The following is a 27043-nucleotide window of genomic DNA, read 5'->3' as shown; positions in this document are numbered from 1 at the left end:
TTGTGTCTGTTTATCTGTGAGGAATATGTGTCATCTTCATACAGTTGTATGTCTTCATCAAGACACACAGTTTGTCCAACAGTGTGTGTGTGTGTGTATTTGAAAATGCATGAAGTGGCATACTTCATCTCTGGTTGGGAGCATTAAAGGGATAGTTAACCCCCAAAAATATATAATGTCATCATTTACTCAAACATATATGATTTTCTTACATCACAAAAGATATTTTGAAGACTGCTTCAACTGTCCAAAACAATATTGATTGTATGGACAAAAATATCTTCTTTTGTGTTTTGCAGAAGAAATAATGTCATACAGATTGAGAACATGGAGTGAACTGTCCCTTTGATGTATCATGTCACATCGAACACTTCAAAGATGTTAAATGCTTGCTTTAAAATAAATCAAAGAATATGTAATGAAATTAAAATTCAATTATGAATCAAAGTGGTGATTTTTCACATTCTTCATTCAGTTTCGATGGAATTTTGTATTATTCTTTTTTTTCTTTATTGTAGTCCTTTTAGTTTACAATATGGCACCATCAGTCAGATGTTGTCAGGACTGAGGGGCGATGGCAATCAGCACTGAGCAATCTCCGAATTGATTAGTAATTTGCTGCTTGTCAGGGTAGGAAACACCACCAATCCGTTTTCCCTTGAACTCCGAGATCGGGGAAGGTTAGTGGTGCATGTTATTTCTTCCCTGCAGCACTTGGGATGCTGGGAAGTAGTCAGGGGTAAACTGCAGGTGATAACCTATGCTATGGTGGTACACCACTGCCAGGGGTAAATATGTGTGCTTTTGCTAGATTAAGCAAACATTTAAGTCAAAGTGAACACCATATCTGTGGTTAGGACACCCGGATTGATTTTTCGTTTGATGTTTCTGCCTTTTTCAAAGTGGGTATGTCTAAAGTGTCCACTGCATTTAATGTTGTCCAAGATTATAGTGATTTGACTCCGTTTGTAAGGTGAAAATATATATTCAGTAAATCAATAAATACAAAACTGATTAAATTTTGTTTTAATGTTTTTGAAAGATGTCTTATATGCTCTCCAAGGCTGCATATATCTGATCAAAAATACTATAATAACAGTAATAGTATTACAATATAAAATAACTGTTTTCTATTTTAATGTAATTTAAAATATAGAGTCTTTACTGTCATATGATCATTCAGAAATAATCTCAATCTGTTTTGTGCTTAATTAATATCACTTATTACTGGTGATCAATTATTAATAATGGTTCTTATCATTGATGTTGATTCTTTAAATTAAAAGTTCAGTAGAACTACATTTATTTGAAATGCAATCTGTTGTAACATTGTAAATGCCGGTACTGTCACTTTTGATCGAATCATCATTATTTTTAAAATCATTCTTACCCCAAATTTGAATGGTAGTGCATAACGAGACATTTAAATAGTGTAAAATTTGATATTTCTTAGTTGCTGTTTTATTAAATGTATGTATGTGGTTCTTGTTTTACAGTACTGATACATATTTCTTGAGCAGCTATCTGAAGGGTCATAGGAGACACTAGACTGAAGTTATGGCTGCTGAAAATTCCTCTTTGCCAACACAGAAATAAACTACATTCTAAAATATATGAAATAGAAAGCAGTACTTTTAAATTATAATGATAGTTCACAATAGTACTGTTTTGCTGTACTTTTCATCAAATAAATGCAGCCTTGTAAACATAAGAGACTTCTTGGAAAAAACATTAAAACATTATTCCAAACACAAGGACAAACAGTGTATGTGTTAAAATAACTAATCAAACATTTTTCGGTAACACTTTAGAATAAGGTTCCATTAGTTAATGTTAGTTAACTACTTTCATTAACATGAACTAAGCAAGAACAATCCTTCTACAGCATTTATAAATCTTAGTTCATGTTAATTTCAACATTTACTAATGCATTATTTAAATCAAAAGTTGTGCTTGTTAACATTAGTTAATGCACTGTGAATTACCATGAACTAACAATGAATAACTGTATTTTCATTAACTAACATTAATGAAGATGAATAAATACAATAATAAATGTATTATTCATTGTTTGTTCATGTTAATTAATACATTAACTAACATTAACTAATGGAACCTTATTCTAAAGTGTTACCCATTTTTCTAATTTGACCTTATGAAGGACATTTTTTTATCTATAGCATCCAGAACAGGCTGCGTAGTTTTGTACAGTATTTAAGTTTTGTTCTTTTCGGTGTGTATAAATATGCCACAGCAGTAAAAAAGTCATGTGCTGTAGCGTAATTGGCTCTGACTCAATGACATAAATATCCCGAAAGCTTTTTCTAATGACAGTGAAAGGCAAATGTGTTGAGCTATAGATTCACTCAACCTGCAAAATCAGCTCTATGCATATGTCTTGGGCAGCATTCTAAGCCAATAAACTATATACACAGTGGAACAGCTCTGACATTTAAACAGGGAGTGTTTACTGATTGTTTGCAGCTAAAGTTTGCGCTTTGGTGGGGAAAGTTGCAACAGGGGATTCATAATCGTGTTCTTAAATCAAAGAGGTGACTTTACCCTTGTTTTTTTCCTCTCTATCTCTCTTCAGGAGCTCTGCAGATTGAAAACAGCGAGGAATCAGACCAGGGCAAGTACGAATGTGTGGCTACGAACAGCGCCGGGACGCGCTACTCGGCCCCTGCCAATCTCTACGTGCGAGGTAAGAGACGTGCTCCAGGTGACGCCCCTATCAAAACAGCTACCTCTACATTGCTTCACACCTTTATTTTGACCATGTTGCAGTTCTGTTTTGACTGTCACGCATGTTGAACTTTGTCTGACATTTCGGAGCCAAGATAAACCAAAATTGTTGTCCAAATCAGGCCGGAAACAAAACACCACCTGCTATGTTTTGAATTCATAGCAACGGAAGCAAAGGTAAACATGCGTATTTCTCGCAGTTGCGAGGGCGACAGTTGTGAGTGCCACAGAGGACACCTGCCGTATTGATATGTGTATCTAAAGATATAATGGTGTTGAGGCATTGTCTGTGAAACAGAACTCTGGGAGTGCTGTTGTTATGAGTGTCAACCCCTTCAGCTCTTTCCATGCAGGTAATAACAGGGAGCTTATGGCAGGCTGCCAGTAAGGCCTCCAGCTAGTGACGTTACGGTGCCACCCTGTAATTGTCACGCAAGAGGTTGAAGACTAAGCCTTCTTATGCTTCCCGTCAAACAAACGGAAGAAAATGTTTCATACAATGGGATTAAACTGCAGACGTCCCTGTACAACTCAATCACGAGATGTTGCTATGAGTGGCATCTTAATAAAAGGGTCAGATTGTATTTTGTGTGTTTTTAGGAACATTATGGTTTGCATTTCAACATTATTTTATGAAAATTAAACACATTTTTCCACTAAGTTCTCATTATGGTAATGCATCCAGATGTTTATTTATTTATTTAATAATTTTTTAAAATAATGTAATCATTCTCAGTGATTTGATATTCATGTCAAGTAATCATTTGTACTTTATTTAAATCAGCTTAAATTATATACACAGTGGAACAAAAATGCAATGTGATATATATATATATATATATATATATATATATATATATATATATATATATATATATATATATATATATATATATATATATTTATATATATATATATAATTTATTTATTAAATATTACCTTATTACCTTGCTGTTTTATTATTTATAAACTACTGCCTGATTCATAATACTTTTTAATTTAAATCTTTCTACTATTTATAATATTTTACAATTTGATGTGTGCCTAATTGTCACGAACTGACGTCACAATTTAAATCCTAATATTTAAATTCCTATATATTTTTTTCCCTTTACAATATATATATATATATATATATATATATATATATATATATATATATATATATATATATATATATATATATATAATGATTTTTTTTTGTTTTCTGGTAAAATATGAGCTGGACATGTTCTTTAAAGGTTCTATGAAATTCATGTACATAGTTCAATTAATATTTATCATTTATTTATTTGTGCACCAGTCTGTATGACCCCACCTTTCACTACAACGAGATTTAGCGTGCACAGCCAAAGTAAGAATAACAAAAACAGGAACTTTTGGAGCTATATCAACAGCTAACTTCCTCACAGCTGACAGGTGCATAATAGGTCGCCTTTATCCATCTGTCCGTCATCTAGGTGTGGGTGCTTGTTTTTTAAAGTGTCTCTATAAAACAGCTAATCATGCTTTCTCTTCAAGGGCGTTCAGCACAGCGTCCTGGTACCATTCCTCAGCCTCCCGTCTCCGCTCATTTATCTGCTCACGCTAGATGAGTTGGGTGTCTAAGACTGCCAGCCTGTCAGTGAATCTATGTATTCAATAGCTGTTTCCTTTTTCCTTGGCCTCAGCACTTTTCTGGGAGCTGTCTAAATTCTCTATGACTGTCTCTTTCGCTCTGTCCGTCTGTCTGACAGAGGACTATATCACCTGGGAGAATCACAGTCATGTATACTGGCTGTATATGTGAATACTCATTTGTCAGCCGCTTATTCCATAGTGAAAAGTTGTCAACCACGGTCTGCTCTCCTTCCTCTGCTCTTGAAACTGACAACAAATCAAACGGAGTGAAGTGGGCGCACACTTCATACCCGCCTGTCTGTTTATTGTATCTTCTGTGTGTGGGGGTCCGTTTACCTTTGTTCAATATTTAAGGAAGATTAATTTTAATATTGCTAATGCCTGTCACTCAGCTCATTTTGTATTGTAGTGTAACACTGGCAGTCCTAACAAGCCTTTAACTGACATCATCATCTTTCATGTGTCAATGTGTGGCAGATTATGGCCCACGGCTCTTTTAGATGATCTCAGTGGCCTTCTCTGCCTCACTGGAGATATGGTTATGTATGCTCACATGCATACAGAGACAGCTGTCAGAAAATGTTCAGTCATTTGTCTGTATAGTATAGCGGTAATGCTAACTCCTCCAACATATGTTAGGACAATTCCAATGAAATATCAGTTATCCTATGCTGGTCCGATTGTTAGACTTTTTTGTGGAAGTCTTTAAAACAAAAAAATAAAAGTTAATTGTGACTTTTTCTTAAACTTTCTTAAAATTGATTGTTTTATTTTTAACTGTGTGGAATATCAGTATTTTTTCCACAAAAGTCTCTGAGGGGAAAAAAAAAAAAACTTACTAGAGGGACGACCACTTTCTATACCCTCCTATAAACTTACCTCCTTAAATTAATATCTGTAATTAAAGGAATAGTTCACCCCAAAACGAAAATGTTGTCCTCATTTACACATCATACTACCCTTGTGTCGTTCCAAACCTGTAGAAGTTTCTTTCTTATGTTTAACACAAAACAAGATATTCTGAAGAATTTAGTTGTTTCAAATAGTTGTTGGTCCCCATTGACTTCCATAGTAGGGAAAGAAATACTATGGAAGTCAACGGGGACCATCAACATCTTCATTTTATGTTCAACATAAGAAAGAAACTCATATGTTCGGAATGACATGAGGGTTAGTAAATGATATAATTTTCTTGTTGGGGTGGACTATCCCTTTCAACTAATGTGACTGTGTTATACTTCCCTATAAACATGCAGTGATGCATTTATTTTACATTTATTTTATAATAGGCTTGTGTTTACCTTGCATTGTAAACCTACAGTATTTATGAGATATGTGGTACAGTATATACAAATCTAAGTTTAAGACAAGTCATGTCACTCGACGGCCATCTTTGAAACACCTCTCGGGCATGAAAGTGCAGCTCCTATCTCTTTGAATGGGCAAACATCAAATTCTCCAAAACTGTTCACTATGCTTACGATTAAATTTCATATTTGAAATCACCAAAGAAATGTGACAACAACTGTGTCATAAATGTTATTAATTTTGCTTTTTTTATTATAGCATTATAAAAAGCTAATTTTTCAGGCTAGATCAGCCAGTGCGCAGTCTTGTGACGCATTGACTTTACAGATCAGCGATTGGCTCTTTTATTCAGAAGGCAGGGCGTCCTGCAATTGAGCATCCATATTGAGCGTTGCATTTTTCCCCATTCAAAACTATATGAGTGACACGTCTTGAGTATTCTATAGTATTTGGTTAAGTCTGAGTGTCCATTGCATTTTTCTAACCGCCATGAAATGATTCACAACTGTGTTTTCATGTTCTCTTGTCTCCCATTTGTCTTTGTCTTTCAATTTCATCTCCATATCACTCGGTCAAACTTGCACCTCATGTCTAAGAACCTCGAGAAGGTTGGTTCTTTTCACTCTTGAAACTGGATCCCTCTTTAATCAGAGACCCTTGTTTATCAGTCCCACTCCCTCTGCTATGCCGCCCCTCACCTGTGTGTTCAGGCTAAATGTGTTGTGTCAGGTTGTTTGCATGATCCTGATACTCCATGACGTAGGGGCTGCTTTCACAGATTACACCAGATCCTGGATTAAAAGGGATAGCAATGTTGTAGCTCTGATCTGTGTAAAACACCCACCTTAAATTTTACAAACAGTACATTTTTATTAATTCACTTATTATTTAATTTAATTTAATTTAAATCCCCTTTTTGACATGTTTAAGTGATAGTTTTCTGTTTAATGTCACAATGCATGTGTGCTAGCAACTCATATTAGCTAACTGACTCCCCTAAATAAATACCATTAACCTGTATCAGTGTGACTGTATTCCATACAGATATTCAGTTTATGCATAATATTATACTATATTTATTTTATAGTAGGCATGCATTTACTTTTCACATAGTAAACCTACAGCATGTATGATATATATTGTAGAATATACACAAATCGTTTTCAGAGTGCTGTGATTTGAGTGTCTCTGTTATAGCTTCCATTGCATGTTTCTAACTGCCATGAAATTATTCACAAATGTCTTTTCATGTTCTCTTGTCTTCCATTTGTCTCTTTCAATTTCATCTTTGTCATATAACCTGCTCGAACTCTCACCTCATATACAGTAGTAATCCCTGGAGGAGGTTGGTTCTTTTCACTCTTAGCCACTTCTAGCAGACCACAAGTTGGATGCTTCTTTAATCATTTTTTTAATCTTTAAAACCATGTTATCTACTGTATCTTTCTCCCTTTACTATAACAACGTTCTTCTAAAAATCAACGATTTATATTATTTGTTAATAATTTAAATTAATTTAACATAATATTTAATTGATTATATATGTTATAAACACACACACACAAACACACACACACACACACACATACAGTATATATATATATATATATATATATATGTGTGTGTGTGTGTGTGTGTGTGTGTGTGTGTGTGTGTAAACTTTTTTGAATGAAGTGTCATGTTTCGATTGTGTGTCTCTGTCTTTATTAAACATTCCATTGCATTTTTCTAACTGCCATGAAATTACTTACAAATGTATTTTCCTGTTCTCTTGTCTCCCATTTGTCTTTGTCTTTCCATTTCATCTCCCTATCACTTGGTCAAACTTGCACCTCATGTCTTAGAACCTCGAGAAGGTTGGTTCTTTTCACTCTTAACCGCTTCTTGCAGACCTCGAACTGGATCCCTCTTTAATCAGAGACCCTTGCTATCAATCACTCCCTCACCAGGCTGAATGTGTTGTGTCGGGTGGTTTGCATGAGCCTGATATTCCATGACATAGGGGTTTCTCTAAAACTAAAAGAGAAAGCAATGTCATTTGGTCTAGAATAGTTAGAATTTGTTAGTTTAAAATATTTTGAAATAATTTAATTAATTGAAATGCATTTTTATTTTTTTTATTTTTTTTATTTAAAACCTTTTTTGTCAGGTACAAGTTCCCGTTTTCGGTTTTATCCCAAATGCATGTATGGTTTTGCTTGTGAATAGAAACTCTTTCAACCAACCTGCTCCCTGTTAGCTGAAGGTTTACATTATAAATATCACCAGTATTTATTTTACATCTGTTGTATTACCCACAGTGAATTCCCCTTCTTGTAATACGTCATTATCATTGTATGTCCATGTCCATAGTCATGGTTTTTCAGTGTCATAGAGTTCCCTGGAAAACAATAAAGTTAATATTTGTATTTCTTAGACATGATATTGCTACTGTAATTTCTTTGCAACAGTGGACTTGAAGTACTTTGAATTTCCCATTGCCTAATTCAAAGAAAAAATTCTCAAGAGTCTATCGTTTTGCCTTTACAGTGCAAACATAATGAGGAGAATAACAAGCTTGGTCATGGTATCTATCTGGAAATAAAATGAGAGAACATAGGCGAGAATCCAATTTTAGGAGGACCTGTGCAGAAACCAATTATTGCCTACGCCATTTCTGCATAGACAGACATGAGGCAGCGGGTCATTAACACAAATTGGAGGAGTCTGTTTAATGTGCTGCTGTTTTATACTCCTATTTTGGGAGAATAGGAGAGGAAAAGTCTCTCCAGCTTGCTCTTCTTGTAAATAGTTCAGCATTTGCATCCCCAGTGATGGCCACCAGCTACGATTCTGAGCCCTGCACAATAGAGAATGAAACGCATCCTAGTATTTGCACTGATAACAGAATACCCTTTAAAAACGTTGATGTTTCTCTCACGCTGATCCTTGTGGATTAGTCCTCGTACACAGTGAGCTTGGCCTCATGCAGTCGAGTCAGTATATGTCAAGGCAGGTTTCAATTCCATTGATAGTTCTCTTCTCTCCTCCCCATCTCTGCACAGTGTCAGCAGGCTCTTTTTTCGTCTCCATGGGAACCTCTTTTAATGTCAGGTTTATCTGCATATCAGAGGCTCACAAAGAGAAGGGCCCAGTGAACAATGCGTCTCCCACAAGGTCTCAGACAGGTTCCCGAATCCAGGCAGGGCCGAGCAACAACAGACCGGGGTTTCAGTGCCACCGGGCGATAAACTGACAGAGAAAACTCCACATCCTGCAATGCCTCAGCGAGGATGATTTTTTTCCCCTCAAATCCACAATTCAATAAAGCCCCCCTTTGGCATGAATTTTAATGTCTCGCTCTGTAAGAAATACCATTACGATGCCTTCTTCACCCTTCCCCCGGCACGTATTGGTTTATCGCCCCCTCTTCTGCACATATGTGTGAGCCGCAGTATTGACTTCCTGCCTCCAGTTGTTAAGCTTCAGGCTTTAACAAATGGAAAAAGTGGCAGCTCGGCCCTTGAAGTGAATTTGTTTGACCTGTCAGCTCAACTATATGGTAGTTTGTTCATGTTAGTGACACAGCCCCTAGTATTCACACTAGAGATGTAGCAATCACAATAGATTTCCCTTTCTTTTTTTCCCCCCAAAACTTATATAAAATACTACCTGTTGAAACTCACCCTGGATGTTCTTCTTTCTGGTAGTTCGACGAGTGCCGCCCCGTTTCTCTATCCCACCTACCAACCACGAGGTGATGCCAGGGGGCAGTGTCAACCTCACCTGTGTGGCAGTAGGTGCCCCCATGCCCTACGTCAAATGGATGGCTGGAGAGGTGGAGCTCACCAAGGACGAGGAAATGCCCGTGGGACGCAATGTCCTGGAGCTCACCAACATCCGTCAGTCGACCAACTACACCTGTGTGGCTATCTCATCTCTCGGTATGATCGAGGCAACTGCGCAAGTTTCTGTCAAAGGTAAGATCCCTGAAAAAGTGTACTGTATAGACCGAGCTATACTTAAGTTCCAATGTTCCTCTCTGTCTCATAATGAAAGTGGTGACATTTGCCAAGTATTGTAACCCATACTCGGAATTGGTGCTCTGCATTTAACCCATCCAAGTGCGCACACACAGCAGTGAGAAATGAACACAATGTGAACACACACCTGGAGCAGTGGGCAGCTATATATCCAGCGCCTGGGGAGCAACTGGGGGTTCAGTGCTTTGCTCAAGGGCACTTCAGCCAAGGGTATTGGGGGAGGAAGAGAGCACTGTTCATTCGTTCCCCCCACCTACAACTCCTGCCAGCATCGAGACTCGAACTTGCAACCTTTAGGTTACAAGTCCAACTCTCTAACCATTAGGCCGCAACTGCCCCTGCCCCCATAGCGCTTTGAGTGTGCAAACTCAAGCATGTGTGTACTATTTACAGTAGTTGATATTTGCTTTTTAGAACTGAAATCATTTGCAAATGCGCTGTTGCCTGCACACAAGGATTTTAATTTAAAATTATGTCACATGGACTGACCTCGAGCAGGAGCAGGATAAGTGTTTTAGAACAGTTATGTGTATTAAGAACATGAATAAGGTCAGTTCTTCAGATTTTTAAAAGGTTTAAAGGTTCTGTAGACAATCTTATTTTACCCAAGACCCTGAACAGGTTGTCAGAGACTAGAAAAATTATTTTCTGCGACCCCAAAGTTCAGATCAGCTGTTTGGTACGTCTGGCAAATACACACAACAACAAAAACATGGACACTTGCTCTGTGTTGACTGAGCTTTAGGGGCTTCCCACATTTTACTGTGGGCTCTGAGAAAATGAAAGACTTGAGATAATTCTGAGCATGTGTTTACCCAGACCAGATGTCTGGAGCTGTATCAGTGTGGCTGGTCCCACCAGACAACGCCGAGCCCTGCCAGATTTCGTTCCCCGTCATCATGGCTGCCTCTATTGATTGCACTTTGCACTTCACCAATCAATATGGACTCAGAGAATGTCACTGACATTCATCTGGAGTCCAGCCACAAATCTTAAAGACACAATGACGAAGGCGGCACGGCCTTTCTTCTTTCTCATTTTGTCTTACATTGCCTTTCTTTCTCTATTTTAGGAGTGCACTGTGTAGGCAGCTTAGCCTACATATGCTGTCATCTGTTTCATTTGCTTTCTTATTGTTTGCTCCTCAGCACTCCCAAAGCCTCCTACGTCTCTAATTGTGACGGAAACCACAGCTACCAGTGTTACACTGACATGGGATTCTGGAAACCCTGAACCTGTGTCTTACTACATTATCCAGTACAGAGCCAAGTCCTCTGACACCAGCTTCCAGGAAGTGGATGGTGTTGCCACCACACGTTATAGCATCGGCGGTCTCAGCCCTTATTCCGAGTATGAGTTCCGTGTCATGGCGGTCAACAACATTGGCCGTGGGCCACCCAGCGACCCAGTTGAAACAAGGACGGGTGAGCAGGCACCTTCCTCCCCACCATTGCATGTCCAGGCACGTATGCTGAGTGCCAGCACCATGTTGGTGCAGTGGGAACCGCCGGAGGAACCTAATGGTCAGATTAGAGGCTATCGCATCTACTTCACATCTGACCTGGATGCACCTCTCAGCGCCTGGCAGAAACACAACACAGATGACAGCCGTCTCACAACCATCTCGAGCCTGACCCCCGACATCACCTACAGCCTACGTGTATTGGGCTTTACATCTGTAGGGGATGGACCCCCATCTGATGTGTTGCAAGTCAAGACACAGCAAGGAGGTAATGTTTGGGATTAATGAATAATACGTCAATGCTTTTACACAGAGCTAAGTAATAAATATATTTTTCTGCTGATTGGTCATGATGTCATATACAATAACATCACAGGATCAGTGTAGTCTGATTCTTTAACAAAGGATTCATATGAACTGGTTATTTTGAGTGAATCAAAAACTTTTATTAATAGCCAGGTTCTTTTTTTGTGAATTCAATCATACATAATAACCAATATAGTCTGATTCATAAATAAATTCCTTTTTTTAATGGATCATTCAAACTGAATCAGTCAAAGGGGCTGATAAATCGACATTGTTATCATTAATATCATTACTCGTTGTGGAATATATTAAAATATTACAGGTGTGGTTCATATTTTTGTAATCTACCAAATTTGAAAGTTATTTGTATAATTTACAGCAAAAGCTTGGAGAGAATTTTTAGAAGCAAAATTGACATTGTGTCTAAAATGTTCCCAAATGAATCAGAATCATAGTGAAATTTAATTTAATTGGAATCTATTTGAACAGGAAAGGTGTATCAATACCCGGCCCTACTTTTGCATAATGCATTGTCATGCCAGTACCAGAAAAATACTACTTCAGAAGAGTCCTTTGTCACTAACATCTTTTTGTCTGTTGAAATTCAAGTCCCTGCACAGCCTTCCAACTTTGAGGCCGAAGCAGAGCTGGATACACGGATCCAGCTAACTTGGCTGTGGCCAGTCCAGGACCCCATTATCAAATATGAGCTGCAATATTGGGAGGCTGACTCAGAGAACAAGGTATCACGCCAGTGCTTGTTTCTGCCTGATTCATTCAGAATTACAAGCAGACCAGATATTGAACGTGTGCAGCTGTTGCTCTGGGCCATGGATACAAATGAAAGATAGCCAAAATTGACATTTCACAAAATGACTGCAGGCAAAAGTCTGCAGTCAGTTGATAGAATTAGATTGTGCAAAAACAGAATGTACTTATCAGTGCTCAGTGCTTGACAGCATTTCTAACTGATGCCGGAATGGACGGTTTGGATGTGTTTTCTTGATGTCAGTTCAACTACACTGAGATCAGATGTCATATGAACACTCATTGTGATAGCCATCAGTGTGTATCTATGTTAATACAATGCTTCTGCACTTGCTCTATAATTGGCACTTGCTCTATAATCTTAAAATGAATAATGAGTAAAATATATGTAGATTTATTTATATAGCTGATCCTTACAGAGACAAAATAGCATAAATATATAAATATTTCTACAGTAGTAATACTGAAAAATGCATGTTCTGTCAGTTATTTTTGTTTTTGTTTTGTTTAATAATGTAAAATCATACTTTGTGAAGACATACTAATATGTAAGTTATTGTTTACTCAAAATCTCCGTCTTCTCATGATTGAATCTGATTGAGTTTAAGCAGACTAAATGATTGGAGAAGTACAATGTACATCACCAGTTATTTCACTAGAAGATTGAGTTATATTAATAAAAAATTACAAGATTTTCATGTCATTTTGACTTTAGAATAAACACGTCTATAAGGTCAAGTAAAGACATGGTTATAGAGATTTTGGTGTTTTCTCTTCAGATCCATGTGACCTTTGAACCTGCCGGCTCGTACGCTGTTGAAGGTCTAAAGCCAGACACTCTGTATAAATTCTCCTTGGCAGCCCGCTCTGAAATGGGGCTAGGGGTCTTCACTCAACCCATCGAGGCCAGGACCGCCCAGTCCAGTAAGTGCCCTATTTTTTTGTCTTTATCATGTCAACTAACCAAAACTTGTCCCTATGGACAAACCAGAGGACCGCTTTTACCTTCCTTTCTCAAGCTATTGTCTACCGTCTCCACCATTAATTCTCTCACACCTCTAAGCCAGAGAATACCTTTATACAGTTCATTGACAAGGGCAAAAGGTACGTTTGGTGTCTGCTTGTGCCTCATTATTATTTTGGTTTATAGGCTGTCCGTGTAATTTGTAATTGCTGCAATGTTAAAAGCCAGAGGAGTGAAGCCTACTCAAGAAAAAGGAGCTGAAGCACTACACTTGTGCTAAATTTAATGCTCTGCTTGCATATAGCCCATCCCAATCATATCAAAAGATATTCAGCGTTCAGAGAATATATAACAACATTTACAGTCATCTCACGGTATCTGAGTACTTCCTTTCCCCCTGAGTCTCTCACAGCCTCATGTTCTCCTAGAGACCTGTCTATCACCTCCTCCAGGACTCAAAAAGACCCTTTGATCTCTGAGTTTTGTGTCAGGACCCCCTGAAAAAATAACACCTTACAATCTGCCAACATGTTCAGCTATGGCTGCAGTATTTTTGTCACCTACTGCAGCATCAGGCGTTTGTAGCGGCTCTCCCACAGTTGTCAGATTAAGGACCGCCTGATGAGAGATGCCTCGTGCTCAATCCCACCGTGGGCGCCAAGAACGGCGCGATGTCACCAAACTGCTCTGGTTGTTAACAAAGGAATGCAAGCATGTTAAAATCCCAGTGTATATTCTTCTTGTACTTCTTATTCCTCTCCGTCATCTCTCTTTTCTTCCTTAGTTAATTATTGTTACTTTTTTATTGTGCATTTATGTTTATCATATAGCGCTGCATGAACAAATGCCATTTAGCTTTTTTGATCATTGTAAATTGTTGTTGTGCTGTTGTCGTAATGTTTTATGCCTCTGGACTGAGTTGTGTTGTGCAGGAACATTTGATTAGATAGCTCACCTGATCTTAATCAGTCACAGACTTAATCAAATATGCCTTGCTGCTGCTGTGCTTATCTCAGCCTCTCAGAAGTGGCACCAAGCCTGCCAAAAGAAGCTAGCAGCACACTTTAGCGTAGACAGGATGGTGGAGTACGCTCTCGGACGCGTCAGCTGCCACACTCACTGACACTTGGCTCTCTGACAAACAGGGGGCTGTTGTCTCGCAGCCAGTAGGCTGACTGAGAATGTGTGAACGCCTGTTAAAACATAAACCGATGGTCTTTCCCCTGCTTGTCAACACCCAAACAGACAAAGGCAGTAAACGGTTGTGACTTGCTGATCGCTGTGACCAGGGTGAGAAATAAACACACAGCACCAGCTAAATGAGGATACTTTTTAGTAATGGCAGGTCATTTAAATCAGTCTTCGATTGTATAGTAACAACAACACACTATCTTAGCTGTTAAAAAGACTTCCATTTAAAAGTCTGGGGTGGGTATAATTATTTTGGGGGGAAAAGCCTTCAAGAAGCTTGATTTAAACTGAAATAGCTTCTAAGCTATGAAATCAGTTTAGAATTTTAATTTGAAATTGGACAAAAATACAACACAACGTCGTTCTCTATTGTTTTGCCAACCTCTCAGTCCAGAAGCTAGCTTGCTTTAAGTTGTTTCATTTTGCTTGATGCCCTCCCCTTGCCTTGCCCCCACCTGCAGCCCCCTCGGCCCCCCCTCAAGAGGTGCACCTGCTCAGTCTGAGCTCCACCAGCATCAAGGTGAGTTGGGTGGCACCGCCCGCCGCTAGTCGCCATGGCGCTATTGTGCGATACACAGTCAGCTACCAGGCAGTGAACGGAGAAGACACTGAGCGCCATGAGGTACCGGACATTGGAGCGGATGCCACCAGCTATGTGCTGGAGGGCCTGGAGAAGTGGACGGAGTATCAGGTGTGGGTGAGAGCGCACACCGATGTGGGCCCCGGCCCTGAGAGCACAGCTGTGCGTGTCCGTACCAACGAGGACGGTAGGTCTAAAGGATTCTGTGTGGACTGCTAATAATGTTGAGCAGCTGCTGGCTGCTCTCTTTCTCTTCCCTTTTTTGCTAACAATTTTAAGCATGGCTATTGACAATTAGTCATATTTGTGACTGGAATAGTCTCACCAGAATTATAAGATATGAAATGAACAGAATCATCTATGAGTTGGTTTGCCAAGGAATTACTTTAGATTCTAAGTGTTTGTGACTTTTGCTTGCTTGTCAAACGTTTCTCATGAAATGATGTGGTATGATCGGAAGTCAAATAATTAAAAAAATTCCAAGGCTAAAGGTTATACTGATGTATGTGAACTTGTTGATAAATGTTTTTGAAGAAAGGCGTTTGTCACCTGTCCTTGATCAAACCTGGATCTGAAAGCTGTCTTCTCCTTAAGAGTAACAGTGACTGAACTTGGCAGATGAAACATCGAGTTTTAATTACAGTTGAAACAACTATTTAAGTGAGGTGGGAGCAATATCACAGAAACATCCTCTTAAAGCACCATAAAATTAGTGGACCACAAACCAAGGGTGGAAAGCTCAGGGTCATCTTATCATTGAAAGATTGTCTTATTGTCCTCTACTTCAATCAAACAACCGACACAGCTCTGCAGGAAATCCAGCTGTTAACCATATTACCTAGATCAATGGTTGTCACCCCCTGAGCTACAAGGGGGTCCAAGGAAAAATAGAGGATAAAATCATCAAAATATATATTTTTTATTAGAAAAACAAATTAAATATGCAGGTTTTCTTTTAAATATTTATAATAATAATATTTCATAAAAACGCTTTATACTTTTTATATACATTTTCATTCAACAGTTATCTACTGTATGATTGATCCAACTGATCCAAAAAAATATATATAGTAAAGGTTTGAAAAGATTTATATTTTAAATTAATTTGTTTTGGCTTTCGTTCAGTAATAATGTGAAAATGTACATTGTACATACTATTGTATAATTCTTAAAATTTTATATATTATATTATATAGATTATATTTTAGAAAGGGCTCCTTTGCAAGGGAATCAACATATTTTGGGGTCCTTAACCTGAAAAGTTCAAAAACCCCTAACCTAGACATGAAGTCAGAGACATCAGCCCTGAAAGCAGTTACTCACTCTTACTCACTGTCTGTCCTTTCTCAGTTGTGCTACAGTGAATTTTTATGTGTGTGTTTGCACAAGTTATATAGTGAGGCTGTAACAGGTGTGACTTCAGGCAATCCCTGAGTGCTTTGATAAGGTTTCTAGAAGTGTAGTCTAAGGAGAAAGTTTATTGAGCATAGGAGAGCAGTATAAGACCGGATGTGCTCACTGCATGCTCTGTTACCAGACAACATGCCCTTTGTCTCTAAATAATGGAATTTGCTCTGCTCCCCGGAGCATGCAACGCCTGTCCTGCACGCATACACAAGCCCCCAGCTTTCTCCCAGGCCATGTTTTGTCCTTCACACCTTCCTTAGTGCTCAAGAAGTCCAGTAACACTACCAGTCAAACGGTTGGAATAATATTGTTTTTTTTTTTTTTTTTTTTTTTTTTTTAAAGAATCCTCTTATACTCACCAAGGCTGTATTAATATTCTGATGTAATAAAAAAGGTTTTCTATTTTACTGCATTTTTAAATGTAATGAATTTCTGTATAGTAGCTGAATTTTCAGCAGCCATTACTCCAATCTTCAGTGTCACATAATCCTTCAGAAATCATTTGAATATGCTGATGAGTTATCAAGTTATTATTGGTGCTTAATTATTAATAACAGGTCGTCTTATCGTTGATGTTGAAAACTGCTTAATATTTCTGTTGAAGCTGTTATACATATTTTCTGTATTCTTTGATCAATTGAAAGTTCAGCATTTGTTTGAAATAGAAAAAGTATAAAACTCACTCATTTATATAAAGTTACACTGTCCAACAGTGACACCCAAGGGTAGAATACTTGAGGAGGCTTGCCTCCCTTTGGCCCATTAACTTACAACAGAGACCCCTTAGCGTGCTTCCCCCTTAGGGTAATTGAGAATGAATGGGGGGGAAATCACGTGAGAGGAGGCAGTGCCTCCATCGCGCAATTATTTGGATATGATCATTATGATCGGATGTGATTGGTTCATGCGATAAATCCCACCTCTTGTTTTCGTGCGAGCTCTTGGCCTGAATGAAGAAAATTATGGCTTTATTGGCTGTGTATTAAGGAAACAACTCACCTGCTTAGATATCACTGCTATGTGTCACATCAAAATAAAACTTAAAATGGCCTGAAAAAGTGATGACCGTGTCAGTTAGTGAGCATTCAGCATGATGAAATAAAATATGTATCTGCGTGTCTGTGACAGTGTTTACAAGGCTTTTATGTAGATGACTCGAAAATAAGTTGACTATTAAAAAGAACAGCTGAGCATCATTTCACTATTAAAAAACGGAATGTCTATTTCACTAAGTACAAATAGTTGGCACAAGCTATTTACACAAACTCCGTCCATCAATGTAAGGTTACTACTAAAGACGATAATTAATTATCAAGTCTGGTGGTGTAGATAGCAAAGCGCATGCCGAAGTCATTTTTGATGCGATCAACCATGGTTTGATTCCACCCTTTACCAAACTTTTTTCTCTCCATTTTAAAATCTCGTATCACTTTAGGTAAGTGTAGGAAGGGCTTATAATTCCCCATTACAGTGGCATCCATTTGATAATTTGAATTAAAATGATAAATTACTCTATACTATTTGAAAAATAATATATTTTTTAACATTAAAGCATGCCAACATATTCTATTACACCAAATACACAATAACGATCTTTAAAAATGCATCATATGAACCCTTTAAATATATTTAAATAGAAAACTGTTATTTTAAATTGAAATAATTTTTCACAATATTACTGTTTTACTGTAATTTTCGTAAAATAAATGCAGTCTTCGTGAGCATAAGACAATTAATTTTTGTTTTTGTTTTTTATTTCAAAATTTTGACTGGAAATGTATCTTGGTTCTTCATTATTCTCATTCCCTTTATCTCAAATCATGCTTTCTAATTCTTTATTCCTCTCCCATCTTAGCCCTGTTTGTCCATACCTTGGTCTCTAGTTCCCTAGAAATAGTATCATAAGTTTCCCTCTTCTAGTCAGCTTTTTTCAAGTCATACTCACAATCAGTAAATTCTTTCATCTAAATCATGTCAGCTCAGCAGAATTTCAGCACATCCTTATAAGAACATTAATTGTCCTTCGTCACCTACTAGTCTTTTAGCAGTTCTAAAGGTTTTTTCCTTTTTTTTCTTGACACTGTCTTCTGCATCCTTAAACTATTGTGAATAATCTTGCTGAAGCAACATTAGCTTTTTCTTTAACCAACAAATGTTTTAAAACACATACCCTCTCCTCAGCCAAACACTTAGCATGTATTAGAGTGTTTTATCTCAAGCTACCCTAAAAGCCTCCATCCAGAAGTTTAAATCTAATTGTTCCCCTTTAGTGCCTGGAGCCCCACCTCGGAAAGTTGAAGTAGAGGCTGTGAACTCCACAGCTATTCGTGTGACATGGAAGCCGCCTATTTCTGGGAAGCAGCACGGCCAGATCCGGGGATACCAGGTCATATACTCCCGTCTAGAGAACGGAGAGCCGCGTAGCCAGCCAAATATATTGGATGTTGCTCTGCCTGAAGCACAGGTACTACCTGCATATTTTTTTATTGTAGTACTTGACTGTTTGTACAGTGAGTTGGTTGCCATTGTTATTGCTCAGCTTGACTCTGTTCCACACCCTAGTAAGCTTTCTCACCATCTTAAATAGGCAACTGCCTTCTGCGAGAGCATCCTAACTGAAATTGGACCTCTTAATTGACTTATTGAAAAGTTTTACATGGGTGCCACAACCATAGTGCTTCCCATAAAAATTTATTAAAAATAATAAATGTGTGTGTGTGTATGTTTAAAAAAATGTTTAATAGTTTAGCAACACTGCTTGGTTTTGGCAGCATAAATGTCTGAAAAAAAAAAAAAAAAAAAAAAGCTTTTGGTTGGTTAGCATGTAACTTGTCTAAAAATGCTGTCTTGGTAGGCAAATCGGGGTTTGGAACAGAAACTTTCTGTCTTATGAATTTTCAGGATGTATGTCTACACGTCTACATAAACACTTTTTCTCTTCAGTGTTATGTAAATCGTTAAATATTTCATAGGCACACGATTTTGGTGGCCTTTCAAGAATTCAGCTCATTGTAACAAGAATACTTATGCACTGCCTTGTTACTCTGTAATTTTTTTTTTTCTGTTTCGCTCATGGTGCGTTAATATAAGGAGATTTAAAACTGCCTGAAGAAACGTGGGTGCACTGAGATGGAAGAAAGATAGTAATCCTTAGGAGGGATTTAGATATCCATGAATATCTTAAAGTAGACACTTTTCGGGAATAGAGAGAATCAGACTGGGGGCATTTAAATGCTGCTCTTGAATTGTTAGCTGAGAATTAACTCGCGTAGACATGTGTTTTTCTGCACTTTCCTTGCCCCCAAACAAAAGTTTCTCATTTACCTGTGTTAGCATTTCCCCCACTGAGCTAGACTTAAAAAAAAAAAAAAAAGACTGTAACAAGAGACGTTTATAGACCACTGTGGGCTTTAATGGTTTTTAGTAAATGGGCAGGTGAAGGGGGTTTTCTGGTGCATCGAGAAGATTATTTCTCATTTGCATAAGTACATACCCAAGTGAAGGAGTGCATGTAAAATGCCAATATATTAACTTGCACATCAGTGTTCAGTTCACCCCTAAAACTGGCAAGTTATCTCTTCTGTCGTTAATTGATTCCATATAAGGGATGCATATTGGTTAATAGTATTGCTCTTGTGATTATCGGACCGATATGAATTGTTCAGATAGCACCTTCTTGGTTGACATACAATGATGATAAATGTTTAGGGCTAAAAAATGGATATCATTGCATCTTCATATTATACAGTATATTATATAAAATCCCTTGCTCAGAGCTTGAAGTTGTCTTTGTGACCTTCGCCACACTTGTTTGTGGTGCATTTGATATTTTGTCTGTCCAGCGCCTCTAGCCCAACACCTCCACAAGACATAACTTGTAAACTTTGTTTAATGTCGCAAGGTCAGCAGTTCTTAATGTTTTTGACAGCATACAAGACACATTTGTTGTGAGTTTTTCAACATTTTTTTTCATCTAGTTTCCATCTGTGACAAATAAAAAACATTAGAGAGGTTTTGTTTACAGTATCTGTCAGGTGAACTGCTGTCGACCTCTTTGCTCTCACAACCCAAGAGCACCTGCACTTGTCTCTCCCTCTTTGACAAACAACTTTCCCTTCATATTGCATGAAGCGTTGTTGAGTCATTTACCACGAACTGTGATGGTTTGTCTTAGGACATGACTCATTTGCCATCGTTGTCATAAAAAACATGAAAACACTTGCAAGACTTGCCGAGATGTATTTGTAAATATCAGGTTCCTGAGACACAATGATTCATACAAGCCTGTTTATTTTCATCTTGTGTCTCTATTTTCTATCAGACATTGAAGATGTATCATAAGACTCCGGTTAAATTTATGTCTACATCTTTCTTCATTCTTTGGCCCTTAGAAAAAAGAGAATGTGTTGTTGCTTTGCTCTCTGGGATGTAATTGGCCAGGGAGAGCTAGTGAAGAAGAGAGAAAACGTGTCGGAGAAGTGATGAAAATCCATTGTGTATTGTGTAACACTAACGGTTCGGCAGGGTGGTTACAGAGTTGCTTTGATTAATGGCTTGTAGTGCTTTTTGTCTTGACAAAAAGACCCGGATTTCTCAAGACATCCATTTTTGTTCTTCTGGGGGTTGCCAGTTGTTCATTTTTAATATGCACTGTTTCTCTACCACCTTCAGAGACACTCTGGCTCTAAGAGCATGGGCTTCTGCATGGATGGACTCCTAAAACATCTCAAAGGAGAGCAGGAGCATGTGTAATGTTTTTCATTTGCTTTTAGTATGCATTACTGAACCAATTCAAACCCTAAAAGCTAAGCTCCAATTTAACATTAACCACAAGAGTTACAGACTAACTAGCTACTTACACAAATTATAATTTGCAACTCTAATTTGTCTTGTTTCAAAACCTGGTTTAACTTATTTTTTTTTCCCTTAACATGTTAACATCAAACAACACGTTCACATTTTATTTTATAATGCGATAGATTTCTGGAACTGGATTAAAATAAAGATAGCACAACAAATAAGAAGTGTTATATATATATTTTTTTATTTTTTTGGTTGCATAAACTGTTGCCGTTAACTATAATTCTAAAATTCATGATAAAATGGAAATTCTCCCATAGTGTGACGTAAAACAAAGTGAAAGAATGATTGAAAATATTTAGATGTAGGGCATGGACTTTGCAAGGAGGCAATGCAATCTAAGTTGGAGGAGGGATTTAAGTAGAATAAAGGATTGGCAAAGTCTGGCATAAGGCTGCATTACTTACAAAACTACTTTAAAAATATTTAAATAACTATTCAACTGTTCATTTAAATTTACTAATAGCCTGCCTAAGATATTACATTTTCATAAAAGGTGTGCACTCCTATACCATTGATTTGGCTTTGTTTGTATCAAGACATTGTCATAATTTGACCCATTCGTTTGTCTCACTCCGAGCAACATGAGAAACCTCTCTCTCATCTGGCTCTCTGGCCTCAGCTGAAAAGCCAGGAAACCAGCAAGCACTTGTTTGCTCGTGGGTGGGATAAACGCATTTTGTTTTCAAAAAAGGCCACACTGGGAACCCACACACCAGCACCCTCATTCTGGGTCTAAATTTAACCGAGAGATTGAGTTAATTGATCCATTCCAGTGTGCCACAAGAGCCGAGCAAGTGGCCGTTAAAGAAGCCTGTCAACCTTTCCATGAAGAATGTCCAATAAATCTGCATGAGAGCCCCCTACAATTACAGCTGTCACTCTTCTGTGCTGTTTGGTTAGGATCTTGCTGCATTAGTTGTGGGTGTAGGATAGAAGAGGGAATGAGCAAATGACAGACGTAGTGAGAGATCGGAGCTGTGGGTGGTGTGGCTTTTAGTACTGAAGTACTAGAGCTGGTACCCAAAACATATCCAAAGCTGCGTTGTGAGGGACAGTGTTTTAGTTCGGCTCCAAATTGCTTTAACTCACTTACACGCCTGTAAGTCTCTAGTATGCTTTAAGACCTTGATTAGTTGGTTCAGTTGTTCTTAATTTGGGTTGTGTGTTGGTAGTAGGTATGTGTATATGTATCACTTATCTACATTACCATTGGTGTTTGCTACATCACATCACTGTGCATTTGCATAAGGTCATTTGCATAAACTGTCATGTTGCAAACAGTTGTGTCACTCACACTGCCTCAAATTACTTCAAGAGTAAATGACTTCTGGTCGCTTTGTTACTGCAAATTGCTGTCATGCAAATGGCTCTTTAAGACTCATACTTACTCATACTTTGAGAGCATCTGTTTTATGGGTGAACGCGAATATGAGACACAAAGAGCACCAACTCTGAGGGAATCACTCCGGCCTCGGTGGCCCCAGTGCCAGATGAAGGAGAGAGAGAGGAGAGCCCTTTATTTCCCGTGATTAATATCAGCACCATCTTCCCCTTTCATCTCTTGTTCTTCAACAGCCTCTATCTGACAAACACAGACTTCCATTACTATTTTAATATCCAGTCTGAAAATTGCCGCATTTGGCTCCATCTGAAGATTCCTATCAGTTCTGACCTGGTTTCTCTGCTCTCTGAAGCCTTTTAATAAACTAGGCTAATTTATTCATCCTGCATTCAAAGAGAATGATTCTGAGGAGATAATTTTGTGAAAGGAAAGGGCTGTACGTTTAACAGAGGCTAAAGTGCCGTGTGGAAACAAGGACCCATTAAGAAAGCAGATAAGTGGAAAAAAATGTCTCATTAATTTGAGTTTAAAAAGGTTTGTTTGTTTAAGAGTATGTTTCTTATGTCTGTGCTGTGGTGGGTTTTGTTGATGATCGAGTGTAGATCAGCTTGAAGGAACGTATGTGCTAAGTGTATGTTGCTGTAGCACTGTGCACGATTAATAGGAGAGTTAAATGCAGCGGTTTAGAAGGAGTCCATTGAGGAGGAAGTGAATGCAGTGAAACAGCGATGACTAAATGATTGAAGTACAGCTCTTAAGTGCAAATCTGAAGGGTTAGAAGCGCTCTCTGGCCCATTATATCTGATCAATGTTTCAGCCTCTATGCTTTCCACTCAACTTATCAGCATGACTTCAGCTCCTCAACGAGAAAGGTAATGATGGGCGCTTATTGGCCTCCAGGCAGCCATGCCCTGGATCAAGTCATTGTTACCAGACTTTTAGGAAGGCATGCTCTGGGCAAAGTTGCTGGTTTCTCTTGTGCTGTCAGGGGCTTTTAAAACCATCCATGAGGCTTCCACCTCTGAGTGGCCAGCAGGCTAACATGGCGCCTCAAAGGCTGGGTGTCAATCCTATAGGATTGGTAGCATGAGGTTTGTGTGTGGGAAGCAGTGTGTTAGGGAAACAGACTGAAATATTGGCCTCCATCTAGTTTGCTAATGGTCCTGTTATGCAATATACACACAGATCTGCATCAGCTCCATCATGAGAAGCAATTATAGGATATGGATGAAAGTTTGCAGAATGATCTAATATAGCAAATTACAGTGTGGGGGTCCGCACACTGATATTGTGACGTGCTTCACTGCACTTTGCAGATTCTCGGTTAGAACAAGAAATAGAAGAGCAATTTCCTTTTTTTTCTTTTTTTTTCAGAAAAGGAACATCAACTCCGGTTGAGTTGGCTCCATGCTGGTTTTCAGTCTAGGGAAGATTTCATACATGTGAGAGAGCCTTTTGCTGTGGGTGGGTAAGAAAAAGCAGGGGTTCTGGGTGCTCAGTGTCGGTAAAGTTTGATGTCACCAAGCTGGCAGTGCGATGGGGGTAATGGGATTTCATGCTGTACACCACCAGGAGATTCGCAACTAGAAAAAGTCTTTCATTCCCAATGAGGTTCACTTACAGTTAAAGAAAAAAGTTTTGATATATCAGTATCTGCCAGAAGGGGCAGAATATAGTAAAATTAGTCATTTACAATAAAACAAATCTGTTCAATATTTAGATATTTTCTTATATTTGTTATTTTCTTAATTTGTCTAAATAAATAAAAAACAAACAATTACAAATTAAAATAACTTATTTGGTAGCAATATTTTGTGCATCCACGTTTTAAATTGTGAAAAAATGTCTTAAATTATACTCATGTAACCAGGCAGTGCATATGTGGTAACTGTTTTGGAATGTACAATATTTCTCTATGCCTTTTGGAGTTCACTTATCAGGTTTATTATGAATTCAGCCCAGGTAAGTATCTGTGAATTGCAGTGTTTGCAGCCATGCTGAGACTAAAACGTTCCTGCGCCAGGTGTAAGTGCTGCAATAGTTGTCATTTCTTTCTCCCACAGAGCAACGGAATGAAGCACCTTGCCTTTGTTAGCAGTATACCGCTGCTCCTTTTACCTGACATTATGCAGCACTGTGTCGAATGTGAAATATTGTCATCTCTCCTCCTCCACCCTTCTCCTCTGTCTCTGTAGCATGTCACTGTTAACGCTATGTGTTCATCTCTAGATGAGAGAAAAAAAAGGTAGCGATGCTTTTTTTTCTCCCCAGTAGTGCCATCTCTGATTCATTTTCTACCTCTCATCTGTCATGTGTTTTCCATCAGTGGAAAATGGAAGAGTCCACGGAATATGTGAGTAACTCAAGTGTGAGCGGGTGGTTTGCGGCATTGGGCCTGCGGGAATGCTCTTGAGTTTGTGTTCATCTATCGCTTTTTCTTCTCTGGCTTGGCTTTATTTCATTTGAAACTAACAGTTCTCCTTTGTTTTTTTCCTATGAGGAGGGATTAACAGTTTGATTGAGCCTCTGTGTGCTTATTATGAATTTGGACCAAGCAGCTTGTTGAAAAGGGGGAAATGGGGTAAAAATACACAATCAGCAAGAAAGCAGATTTTTTTTATTTTTTTATAAGCATATATTGAAAATTGTTGCAAACACACATTCCCAACTATGTACCCGTTTACTCTCTCTCACACACAGAGAAAAGATCAAAATAAATTGCAGCATTTTCAGCATTATACTGAAGGTCACCCACTAATGCACTGTGTTTACTAATGGTAATGATGCTGCATGCTCTAAAGGTCTGGCCCCTGAGAGCACATTTCACTGACAGTGTAATGACTGCACTAATGACTTCTCACATAGCAAGTACCCGTTATTCACTCTCTCTCACACACACACACACACACACACACACAATCACATGCGCACTTAAAACAAATATGGAACAGACCATCACTACTAGAGCACTACTGTTGAAGATTCCACAAAAAGCTGGCAAGTTTAACATTACCTGAATGATAAAACCTCACTCATACTAAGATGAGAAACATTGTACATGCAAAGATGAGAATACTAGAGAGATGATATCAATATTTGACTAGAGAAATATTAGATCATTTAACTTTTTGATCGGAAAAATCCCAATGTTGCATTTCAGTTTAATTATTCTTTAGATTTTTTTGTTTGTTTTTTTGAGTACATGGAAGCATGGAAGGGGATATTACTGGAGAAGTTACAATCTGCTTGGCTCCTGTGTGATGACTGAAGGGGTTGGGGAAGAAAAGCATTGAATGATGTTACCTGCTTTCAGCAGAGGGATGGGTTCAGGGTTATGTTCTGTGAGTGTTGAAAACCAGTGAAGCCTGGCTGGAAAGAGAAAGCTGCAGACAACAATCGGCTTTCAACACTACAGCTCTTTGTGTGTGTAGGTGTGTGTTGTCCGAGAGCTTGCCTTGTGTGTGTGTGTGTGTGTGTGTCTCATTGTTCCAGAGTTTCCTCAAAAGATTCTTATAGTTGCTTGACAGCCCACTACAGTCCGGGGCCTGGCTTGCGTTAACGTTAGTAAATCCTCTTACCTCCTAGATTTGGAGCATTAAAAAAGAGCCAAAGAAATGGGCGCACTTCAGTTACCAGTGTCGTTTTCCTCCCGGTGAAGCCTGACCCCATTTCTCAGTCCTCCCATCTCTGTGCCAGCAGACTGGCTGCCGTCTCTCTGGAGCCCTGCTGTTAGCGACCGCACCTGCTCTTCTGCCACTGCGTCCTGCCACCTGCCTGGAAAACATTCAGCGTGAGCCAATCGCTTGCTCCCGCCAAATCGCTCGCTTTTCGCTCTCCCATGATTCAAGGATGTCTGGCAGCCTGTCAGTTAACTAGAATTCTGGAATCTCGGATTCATACGTTAAAACGAGGATTCACACCTGACCCGGTGACCCTGAGCTGTCCCTAGTTAGTCAGGCATACATTTTTTTGCTTGACAAATTGAGGTTGTCCTCCAAATTTACTCCAAACTCTCACATGTTGGCAGTTAAGGGACTATCCTTGCAAAAAAAAATTATTGTGGAAAGGATCGTGTTACATTGAAGATTCACAGGAAAATTTAGCTTTTCCATCACAGGAATACATTTATTAATGGAATAATTATTATAAATCATTAATTTAAATTGGAATAATACTTCACTTATTACTGTTTTTACTGTATTTTTGATTACATAAATGCAGCCTTGCTGAGCATATAGGACTTCTTTCGAAAATCCTACCTAACCCAAATTAGGATAATATGTAGGAATTACAGTAATTGGCTGATTAAGAAAAAAAGATGGTACAAAAAAATAACATGAATAAGGTGTAAAATGCTAAATAATAATAACGATCATAATACGGTAATGGAAATAAAACTTAAGAGAGTACAGGAGATAATTAAATTGCCTAATGCTGAGCCCTTGAGATACTTTTCGGAAAGTTC

The 27043-nt window shown here is 38.4% G+C and overlaps 1 protein-coding gene across 7 annotated transcripts in view; it reads left to right on the top strand.

Annotated features, from left to right (window-relative positions):
- The window catches only part of ptprfb (protein tyrosine phosphatase receptor type Fb), a 179163-nt gene that overhangs the window by 107203 nt on the left and 44917 nt on the right, over positions 1–27043 (top strand). For 3 of the 7 annotated variants that reach the window (XM_052548626.1, XM_052548624.1, XM_052548625.1), the window contains 8 exons: positions 2594–2704; positions 9363–9632; positions 10844–11425; positions 12073–12206; positions 13011–13155; positions 14848–15153; positions 18644–18837; positions 24905–24931. In XM_052548626.1, the coding sequence (XP_052404586.1) occupies positions 2594–2704; positions 9363–9632; positions 10844–11425; positions 12073–12206; positions 13011–13155; positions 14848–15153; positions 18644–18837; positions 24905–24931 (1769 nt within the window). The remainder of the gene's footprint in view (positions 1–2593; positions 2705–9362; positions 9633–10843; positions 11426–12072; positions 12207–13010; positions 13156–14847; positions 15154–18643; positions 18838–24904; positions 24932–27043) is intronic. The other 4 variants (XM_052548628.1, XM_052548627.1, XM_052548629.1 and 1 more) reach the window with 3 other exon arrangements.

This window comes from Carassius gibelio, chromosome B2 (genome assembly GCF_023724105.1).
Source record: "Carassius gibelio isolate Cgi1373 ecotype wild population from Czech Republic chromosome B2, carGib1.2-hapl.c, whole genome shotgun sequence".
In the NCBI taxonomy this organism is placed as follows: Eukaryota; Metazoa; Chordata; class Actinopteri; order Cypriniformes; family Cyprinidae; genus Carassius; species Carassius gibelio.
Note: the sequence above shows the minus strand (reverse complement) of the source record. Positions and strands in the feature narration are given on the sequence as shown.